Here is a 9,881-nt window from a genome sequence, read left to right as displayed (position 1 = left end):
GCCCTTGTACCTTTTTAATTTTTTTTAATGGCTTCAGAGCCGGGAAGAGTTTCGACTGGACCCCCTAGGTGTAGTTATATGGACTGGACCCGCCATACCTAAGTCCCAAACAACATATGAGCGCCTAACAGAGTCCGTGAGGAGAGTTGCCCTTACTCAAAATGTCTCCACTACGTGGAGGCGAATGCGGAGTTTACCCATAACAAAAATGGTAGCAATGGCCTTACGCGAGCGTCACGTTACTTCCCTGCGCATGCTCACAGTCGTCCGCGAGAGTTCCTCGATGCCTGAGACGCGGCCTGGGCGGGGCCTGCCGAGGACGATGGCGGCTCCTGCAGCAACATTCAGGCGAGCGTGGAGCCGTGTGGGGGTCGCCGGGGTGATCCCCCTTGCTGGGAGCACCCAGAGACAGGTTGGTACGCAAGGTGGGAGAGGGCAATTATTTACGTGACTTTGCCCTGGCCAGGGGTCATGACCTTGTGAACTGGAACCAAGGAACTAGTAGCTTGTTTCTGCAATCTTGTCTCCTCCCAAAACCAACGCTTTCCTCATCGTTAGAGGGGGAAGCTGTACCTGTTGAATTTTCTTCTGTCATGTAGCTGTTAAAGAAGACTCTTGGGGGAAGGCACATTGTTTGTAAACGTAGACACCCACGGATTGCTACACACATGATACAGTATTATACTTGTTGTTATTATTACACTTACGTTCTACTTTTTCTCCAAGAAGCTCAAGGTGGCATATGTGGTTTTCCTCCCCTGCCACCCATTTTATTCTCACAACAACCCTGTGAGGTAGGTTAGGCTGAGAAACTGGATGGTCCAACGTCACCCTAACCCCCCCCCCAAAAAAAACATTAATACTGGACACTGAATAGATCTTGCTGTGAAAATGTTCACAAAAGAGAAAATGGTTTCACAACTGGATTTAAATCCCTGTAAATTTAAAATCTTCCCCCATCCCTTCATGGAATCCAGTGGCTGTGATAACAGATCCAAAGGAGCTATGTCACAGATTCCATTCACCCATTGCTGGAAGAAATCATCTTTCTAGCCAATGATGTCAGGATGCTGATTTCCACAACTTGCTTTCCAGATCCACAGAACATCCGTTCCGTTCACGTGGCTACGAGTTAAAGCTCCTTTCGCCCCTCATCCACATCCTAAAAATGGCCACCGCATTCTCTTGTTGAGACCAGCAAACAGGTGTCAAAGCACAACGGCCGTTGCTGGCACACAGGTAAGGATGGCCCAATTGGCAAGTTTGGAAGAGGAAGGTTGCAAATGAGGATGATAAAGAAAACTTAGCCATTGAAGTATTGAATGTTAGTATCAGCAACGCTGACTCAGTTTCCTGCCTCTTCCTTCTTCAGATCATTCACCCTGCGGCCTCCCCACCTATAGAGAATGCTCTCCCCGCAGGGGACCTTGGCCAGGCTGTCCAGGAGCTGACCTTTGCTGAGCTGGGCCTGGGCTCTCACACCCCAGTGGGTTTGATCCAGACCTTATTGGAGTGTCTCCACTTGGATGCTGGGCTGCCCTGGTGGGGAGCCATTGTAGCAGGTGAAAGGTCTGCTGGGTTTGTAAAGGGGATGCGAATATGAATGTGCTTCTTTTCACTGGCAGAGAGAGAGGACATTGTGGGTCATTGAGATGGGGTGTGGCTTTGGCTCCAGGGCTTAATGGGCACTGTGGCTGGAAGGAGCCAGAATTCAGCAAGAGAGCACATGCTCAGCACTCGACAGGTCACAGGTTCAGACCCCAGCATCTCCTGCCAAAATAAACTCAGGTACCAGTCTGGAAAGAGACATTGGAAGAGCCTGGCTGAATCAGGCCCAAGGCACCCATGAGGAAATGTAGCCCTCCAGCTGGGAAAAGGTTCCCCCACCCTGGCAGTCACCTTTCACTTCTCCACACCTGAGTAAGACCCAGCCCTTCTCTTCCCCTCCCCCCCAACATGTACAGAGGACTCAAGCAGTGCCTAGATGCTAATAATGGCCTGATAGTAAACAATTTTGGCTGAACATCAATAAAAACTTCCTGTTAGAGCAGTACAACAGTGGAACCAATGACCTAGAGGGATAGCGGGCTTTCCAACACTGGAGGCAATCAGGAGGTAACCAGACAGCCCGTCGAGGATGCTTTAAGTTGGATTCCTACGTTAAGCAGGGGGTTGGACTTGATGGCCTTATAGGCCCCTTCCAGCTCTACAATTGTATGATTCTAAAGCCAAAATTTGTGGGCCCATGATGATCACTGCTGCCTTCGAGGCAAATTGTCTTCAGCTGCACAGTGTGCAGTCCTCCACCTGTCCTCCTTTTTCTCGCAGTCCTCCAAACTCAGACACTTTGGGTAACAAAAGTACCCAGGTGCATTTTGGGTAAAGAGCTCACTGTTCTGCCTCTCCCCCCCCCCTTTCCTCTACAACCTCTGTCCTGTATGGTAGCGACTTCTGGAATTGCATTGTGGGTAACAGTATTGTAGCCATTGCGCTACAAGTAACAGAGCTCCTTCTTTCTCCCACGCCAAACTCCTCAGGGACGGTGGTGGCCCGTTGTGTGGTTTTCCCGCTCATTGTGAAGGGCCAGCGGGAGGCAGTGAAAATCAACAACCACCTGCCACAGATTACTGCCCTGACCGGCCGTATGAACGAGGCCAAGCGCACGGGGAACAAATTTGAGTGTGAGTTGTCCAGGGGTTAAAGGGCTGGGATGCTGGGGAAAGGGGTGTGGCCTGGATCCTAAACCCCTCCCCCTTTAGAAAGAACCATGTTGATTTATCAAGGAGATGGGGCTTGAGTTGCTAGGGCAGCCATAAGGAGGAGGCAAGGCTGGGGGCGGAGTCTTATTTACACAGCAGTAAAGGGATGGAGCTGTCAGGGAAGGCTGTCGTCTAATTAGATGTCAGGAGGTGGGGCCTGAGCTGGAGGGGAGGGATAAGGAGGGTTGTAAGAGGGGCTGGCAGAGGGAGATTGTGGGAGATCCCCCAAGTCATTGCTCTTTTCTCCTAAAGTTGCCAAAGCTTACTCGGATCTGACCCTCTACCAGAAAACCCATGACGTCAACCCACTGCGAGGCTTCCTTGTGCCCCTTGTCCAAGTGAGTCTCCAATCCACTACTAGGCCAGCTTACTTTATTTTATTTTAAAACACATCCTCCCCTTTGTCTGTAGACCTCGGGCCAAGTCACCAGCATGAGCACAAATGATCAAATATGAAAATCACTTAAAAAGGAACTGCCATTCAAAAGGAACTTCATCTGTACCCCCAGACGTCACATCTGTATTTTTTGCATTTATTTATTTGTTTTATTTTTGTCACTTTTTATACTGAAGCATCTCTAAACAACGCAAAGAGAAATAGCCAAAAAACCTCACGAAAGGCAAATATAGAAACAGCAATAGAACAGAAGACCTAAAGTGCTCTTCCAAAAATGAATATAAATTAGTGTGTCGTTAATGGTTCCCAAACTTCCCCGACAGACCGCTTGAAAATTGCTGATGAACTCGGTGGACCACCTGACGACTTTTCTGCCTGTAACTGCAGTGTGCCATGGTAGGAGCTGCATGATTTTTAACCGTATATTTATTGCTTCCCTTTTTGTATTGTTTTTCGTTGTATTACAATGTGCATTCCGTAGAATTCAAACTGTAATACAGTAAAATGCAGTACAAGAAATAAAACAAGCAATAAAAATACAATTAAAAATCAATATGGATATTTAATGCTGCAGACCACCTGAAAGAAGTTCGCAAGCCACAGTCTGGGAAGCCCTGATCTATGCTCCTTGCGGTTCCCACCGCACCCCTTCACCCATAGGAAGCTGCCTTATACTGAATCAGACCACTGGTCCACCTAGCTCACTATTGTCTGCACTGACAGGCAGCAGCTCTCCAGCAAGGAGACTTTCCCAGCCCTACCTGGGGATGCCAGGAATTGAACCGGGGACCTTCTGTGTGCAAGGCAGATGCTCTGCCTCCAAGCTGTGGCCCTTCTCACACTATATATCAGGGGTGTAGTGGTCCAGGGTCTCGGGGGGGGGTGTCTTAGACCTTTTACTTTTTTGGGAAAAGAGGCTCTGTACCTCCAGTGTCCTATGAGCCAATCAGCATGAGAGGGGAATATGTTGGCCACTAAGAAGAATCTTCTAACTTGGTTCCTTGTCCAGTCCGCAGGATTGGAGCCAATCAGAGTGACAGGAGGTGAGTCGGCCACTGAAGACTGTTTTCAGTAGCTAACACTGTCTCCTTTCATGCTGATTGGCTGCTACGGACATCTCTTGTTGTGGGGAAGGCACTGACAAGGATCCCATTCTCAACCCATCAGCAAAAGGAAAAAAGGGTTTGGCTGTGACTACCATGAAGGGATCCTGCACTTTAGAATTCGCCACCGTGTTACTGCTCTGTATGTTCTAATTGAATCTGTATAAGATACAGAAATAGATACAGATTGTATTTCATTCATCTCTGTTACAGTTCTAACTGCTGCCCTTTCTCTCTCAGGCACCCATTTTCATCTCTTTCTTCATTGCCCTGCGCAAAATGGCTGAGCTCCCTGTGCCGAGCCTGCAAACTGGGGGGCTCTGGTGGTTCACGGATCTCACGGCCGCTGATCCTTACTTTGTCTTGCCCCTGACAGTGACTGTCACTATGTGGGCCATCTTGGAGGTAAATTTTCGGGCCCTTCCAGGCGCCTCTTTTTATTGTGCATTCACGATGATTTGTGCTTTCAATACTGTTTGTGCCTGCAAAGGTTTTGGGGCAGACATACTGCATTGCTTCTGATCAGTGCGTGGCCTGCAACGTTCTGCTGAAACCCTGCAGCTTTGCATACCACAAATGTTCTGGTTTATCTTTTTGTCCCACTTTCGTTGCGCTATAACGTAAGAATGTCTCTCCAGAAGGCAATAATGCAGTAACATTGGAGGAGCATCGCAGAAGAGCTCATGGTGCAGAATAATGTGTGGGCAGCGCGGTATAAATCCACCACAAATGCACTATCATGGCGTCAATGACACGCTGCAGAATAGAACCACCAAAAGGCAGCCGTCTGGAGGAGCCCTTGAGTAGTGAAGGTCCTCAAAAGGCATCTTCAGATTTTGCCTAGGCTGAATAAAAAAAAATGGAAATGGACTGCCTTCAAGTCGATCCCGACTTATGGCGACCCTATGAATAGGGTTTTCAGGGTAAGCGGTATGCAGAGGGGGTTTCCCATTGCCTCCCTCTGAGGCTGAGAGGCAGGGACTGGCCCGAGGTCACCCAGTGAGCTGCATGGCTGTGTGGGGATTCGAACCCTGGTCTCCCAGGTCCTAGTCCAACACCTTAACCACTACACCACACTGGCTCGCAGGCTGAATAAGCAAGCATTATTTGTGAATGCCAGAGGGGTCCCCCTCTTGTCCTCCGGCCAATCCACGGAAAAAACATGGAGAGAGGAGATGGCTCACCATGCTGCAACTGGAATACTGTGTACAGCGCCAGTCAGCTGACCTTGAAAAGGATATTGTAGAGCTAGAAAAGGAGAATCAAGGGTTTGCAGGAAGCTCCTGTGAGGAGAGGTCAAAGCAGTTGGGGCTTTTTAGTTAAGAGAAGGTCTTACTCGATAGGGATCTATAAAATTATGCACGTGAAGGTCTGGAGAAAGCAGACAGGCTCCTTCTCTCCTGACACTGGGACCCAGTGGGGGCATCCAATGAAGCCTGGAAGATTCAGGACAGACAAAAGAAAGTTCGCCTTCACACAGCGCGTAGTTAATAAACTGGATGTTGCTCCCACACGTTTTGGTAACAGTGCACTGGAAAAGTTTGCAACGTCTGCAAATAAGCAGTAAATAAAGGAACTGTGTAAGCCTCGTGCATTCCGAAACAGGGCTTGGAAAAGGACTAGATGTGTTAAAATTATTGGTGGGCCTGTATCATAGAGGGGACGGGGTAGTGACAAATCCCTTGTCATTTGTTTCGCTCACACAATTGTAATCGCGTGGAAGGGCCTGTTGGCAGGCCCAGGATCATCATTCAAGGGCCCACCACGACTGACACCAGCCTCCCTTTTAAAAACAAAACTTGTTTTTAATGGCCCAGCCTGCTCCTGAATGCAAGAATCTGTGTGGCATGGATTCGTATTCCTGACGCTGGTGCAAGAAGAGAAATAGATCCAAGTATCTCTGGTCCGTTCTGAAACTCCTCAGTTGTTCCATGCAAAGGATATCATAAGAACAAAGCAGATCTTTCAGCTCTAGCTGCCTCCAGATCCTGTCCATCCCTGGAAATTTGTCCCTGACCCCCAGATCTGCCCCATAATTTAAAAACTACCGCTGAGGGAGCAGAGACTCATGGAGAGGAGGGGGATATAGTGAAAAATCAGGGAAACAGCGGGAGTGTAACTGAGTCCATCTTTCTCCTCTGCAGCTGGGTGCAGAATCGGGGGTGTCAAACCCAAATCTCCGGGTTATGAAAACGGTTTTCCGGGTGATGCCACTTTTTATCCTGCCTATCACGATCTCCTTCCCAACGGTGAGAGCAGTTCGCGTTATTCCACAAGTGCTCTGTACAAGACGCCACAGACAGATCATGGTTGCTCTTACATATTAACATTCTGTGGCCAGTTCTGATTCGCTCTGCATAAGCCGTGTCCTCTTCCTTGGCTCCATTTGATGGAGAAACTAGTCCACACAGACCAAACAAAAAAACAGATCTAATAGAAAGGTTATTGCTTTAAGCTTCTAGTCCTCATGGGGTGGCAGGCACAACAGGGACTTTTTCTCAAGTTTATCACCAGGCGGAGCCAAAACACCCATTGCTGTGTATCTGCTGTTCCCACTTTCTGTGCTCCCCCCCATACCTGAGCAGCACGAGGACACGCCACAAGGCAGCTGCCCCATTGTAGGAGGGTGGGGTGAGTTCTGTAGAGATTCTCCCACCTAGCGTCAGAGCAGTGCAGGGGAAGGGTTGTTTGACTATCTTCTTCCTTCCACACAGGCCATCTTCACCTACTGGCTGACATCCAACCTCTTCTCACTGGTGCAGGTGGCCGTGCTACGGCTGCCCGCGGTTCGCACCCGCCTTCGCATCCCTCAGCGGGTGGAACACAGCCCTGCTGCTCTGCCGCCTCAGGAAGGCTTTATAAAGAGCCTCAAGAAAGGTGAGTCGGGAGGGGAGGCGTGATTGGCTCCGACTGCAGTGGGAGGGAGGGGCTCAGGAGGCCTCTGAGGCCTCCAGTTCACACAGGGTCTACTCCTTTGTACCTACCCCCACATGCCCTCTCTTCCAGGCTGGAAGAATGTACAGATGGCTCAGCAGCTGGAAGACCGGGAGCGACGCATCAAGAACCACCTGGATCTAGCAGCGAAGGGTAAGCTTCTGGCCATCCATGACTGCAGGGGGTTTTCCGGGGGAGGGGGGAGGCAAAGTAAAACACTGAAAGGGAAGAGGCGGCAAATTTCTCACACAAAAATGAGAAGACTGGTGTCTGTACATCTTGTCTCGCATTTTAGGTGCTACAGAAGTTAGAAAGTCACTTTTTTTAATGAAAGTTGGGAATCGGGGGATTGTGGTTCATCCGGGGGGAGCAACTTCGCTCCGCCCCTGTGGATGCCCATGGCTGCTATCAAGCTACATTTTTTGCCATCAGGATAAACTATTCTTTTTCATGCTGTGTGTAGTTGTGGCTACCACACCTTAGAATCATGATGCTGTAGAGCTGGGAAAGATGCAGACAAGGGCAGTCGAAATTAATCGGGCTGCTGGAGGCTGAGCCGCCTTCCCTCTCAGGAAAGGCTACAGTATTGGGGGCTTTTTAGTTGAACAAAAAAGGCAACTAAGGTGTGAGTGAGGAGACATGATAGAGGTTTGCAGGGTTATGGACTGGAGAAAGTAAGTTTTTCTATCTCACAATACTGGAACTGGGGGTCAACCAGTGAAACTTTTTTTTTTTTTTTTGCAGTAGACCCAGGACAGACAAAAGTTAGAACTTGTTCACTTAATACATTGTTAATTTGTGGAACTCATTGTCACAAGGTCTGATGGGGGCTATCACCTTAGGTCAGGGCTAGGCCATCTGTGGCCCATCAGATCTCGTTGGATTAGAGTTCCAGTTCTCATAATCCCTGCCCACTGGCTACCCTGGCTGGGACTGGGGTTTTTTGGAAGACCAGGTTTCCCTTCCCTGAGATCCATCCTTCAGGTCCGGAGCCAGCATGGCACTGACTTCCAGCTGCTACGGAACGTGGGCAGGGAGGGGCGTTGCCTTGAGAGCCTGCATGTGGGATTCACAGGTGTATCAGGTTGGCCACTGTGGCCAACTGCATGGTGGGCTAGGTAGGCGGTTGGCCTGAATTACTCAGCCAGGCTCCGCTTGCGTTTCTCTGTTTCCATTGCAGCTTGGGAGGGGTGCTCTTTTTGCCCACTTTGCAAAAAGGAAACTACCTTTTTCAAAATTTGGAATTCTCTTCCACTCTCAGGGCCGCTGCGCCAGACCTTTTCCCACAATCCTTTGGATCAGCACCAGCCTCCTCCTGTGAAGCCGCCACCGAAGAAAAGACCTTGGGAGGACACGCTAGGCTGAGCGGTAAACACCCAGCGCCACCATTGCAAAAGACTTGGCACGGGGGACAGAGCCTTATCGCCCCCACTGTTGCTCCTGTTTTCTGACCTTTGGTAATAAAGGATGCGGAACTTCCTTCTGTCTCTTTTGGCGTCTGCTTAGCCGTGGGGCAAAAAGAAGAGGGAGGGAGAGCGAACAGCTGTGTTAACCCCCCTGGTCACCACCACGCAATACGACTGCACTCAAGATTTTTCTCCCCAGCTCTAGCTCACTTTTTCCCTCAAAGTTTCTGTGTGGAATGTAGACAAGAGGACCCACAAGAGTTGTAAGCCTCGGGATGGGGGAACTTTGCACCCCTCCAGACGTTGTTGGGCTCCCATCATCCCTCAGCCAGCATGGTTGAAAATGGAATTGGACTGCCTTCAAGTCGATCCCAACTTATGGCGACCCTATGAATAGGGTTTTCATGATAAGCGGTACTCAGAGGGGGTTTACCACTGCTAGTCCTCCCCAGCTGGCTAGGGCCTGCTCAGCTTGCCACAGCTGTACAAGCCAGCCCCTTCCTTGTCCGCAACTGCCAGCTGGTGGCAACTGGGCTCCTTGGGACTATGCAGCTTGCCCACATCTGCACAGGTGTCAGGGCATGTAACCCCTGAGCCACTCACTGAGGGGGTGGTCTTTAGCTGGCCCTTGACACCCAGGAGACACGAGCGGGGATTTGAACTAACAGACTCTGGACTCCCAGCCAGGCTCTCCTCCCTACTGTGCTATACCAGCTCTGCCAGCATGATTAAAGGTCAAGAATGATGGGAACTGTAGTTTAAGAACATTTGGAAGTCCTCAGGTTCCCTAATGCTGCTGTAAATAATGGAGGGAGGGGGAGAGAGAGAAAGTACAGTCCTTAAACAAGATGCAGGACTCAGTGGGGCTGCTTGGTCTGATCCAAGATACCTGAGCTCAAGACAGGCCTTCGCTCCTCCAAAGCCACATTAACTGAGGCTACAAAACCTGGGGCAATCATCTATATCTACATTCTCCATATTCTGGATTCCGGTGGAATCTAGGAGGAAGATGGTTGGCAGGCTGCAAAAAGACCACTGAGGAGGGGAAAGAGGAGGGGAGGGTTGTTGGGAGACGGACTCGAGGAAGGAGGTGGCAAAACCTAAGCAGAGGCAGGAAGGGCTGTAGCTCAGTGGTAGCGCATCTGCTTTGCGTGCAAAAGGTCCCAGGTTCAATCTCCAGGTAGAACTCGTGTCTGAAAGCCGCTGCTGCCCGTCAGCATAGACGATGCTGAGCTAAATGGGCCAATGACCCAATTCATTACAAGCACCTTCTGTGATTGCC

The 9,881-nt window shown here is 49.9% G+C and overlaps 1 protein-coding gene across 1 annotated transcript; it reads left to right on the top strand.

The window, feature by feature from the left end:
• The first annotated feature begins 202 nt into the window (after window positions 1-202).
• Window positions 203-8,672, top strand: OXA1L (OXA1L mitochondrial inner membrane protein). The gene is made up of 10 exons (XM_061588211.1): window positions 203-412; window positions 1,096-1,239; window positions 1,373-1,562; window positions 2,538-2,681; window positions 3,012-3,097; window positions 4,500-4,664; window positions 6,404-6,508; window positions 6,974-7,136; window positions 7,266-7,346; window positions 8,455-8,672. Exons 1-10 carry the CDS (start codon window positions 209-211, stop codon window positions 8,556-8,558), a joined length of 1,386 nt encoding a protein of 461 aa, XP_061444195.1. The 5' UTR covers window positions 203-208; the 3' UTR covers window positions 8,559-8,672.
• The last annotated feature ends 1,209 nt before the right edge of the window (window positions 8,673-9,881 follow it).

Source organism: Rhineura floridana, chromosome 11, assembly GCF_030035675.1.
Source record: "Rhineura floridana isolate rRhiFlo1 chromosome 11, rRhiFlo1.hap2, whole genome shotgun sequence".
Lineage (NCBI taxonomy): Eukaryota > Metazoa > Chordata > Lepidosauria > Squamata > Rhineuridae > Rhineura > Rhineura floridana.
This window is presented reverse-complemented; position numbering and strand designations above follow the sequence as displayed.

What these genes read in the sequence shown, in the direction of transcription:
- OXA1L (XM_061588211.1), top strand. Translation starts at nt 209, where the DNA reads ATGGTAGCAATGGCCTTACGCGAGCGTCACGTTACTTCCCTGCGCATG. An exon ending in GTGGGGAGCCATTGTAGCAG is followed by an intron (nt 1,563 to 2,537) that starts GTGAAAGGTCTG and finishes CAAACTCCTCAG; the next exon opens with GGACGGTGGTGGCCCGTTGT. An exon ending in CCTGGATCTAGCAGCGAAGG is followed by an intron (nt 7,347 to 8,454) that starts GTAAGCTTCTGG and finishes TTCCACTCTCAG; the next exon opens with GGCCGCTGCGCCAGACCTTT.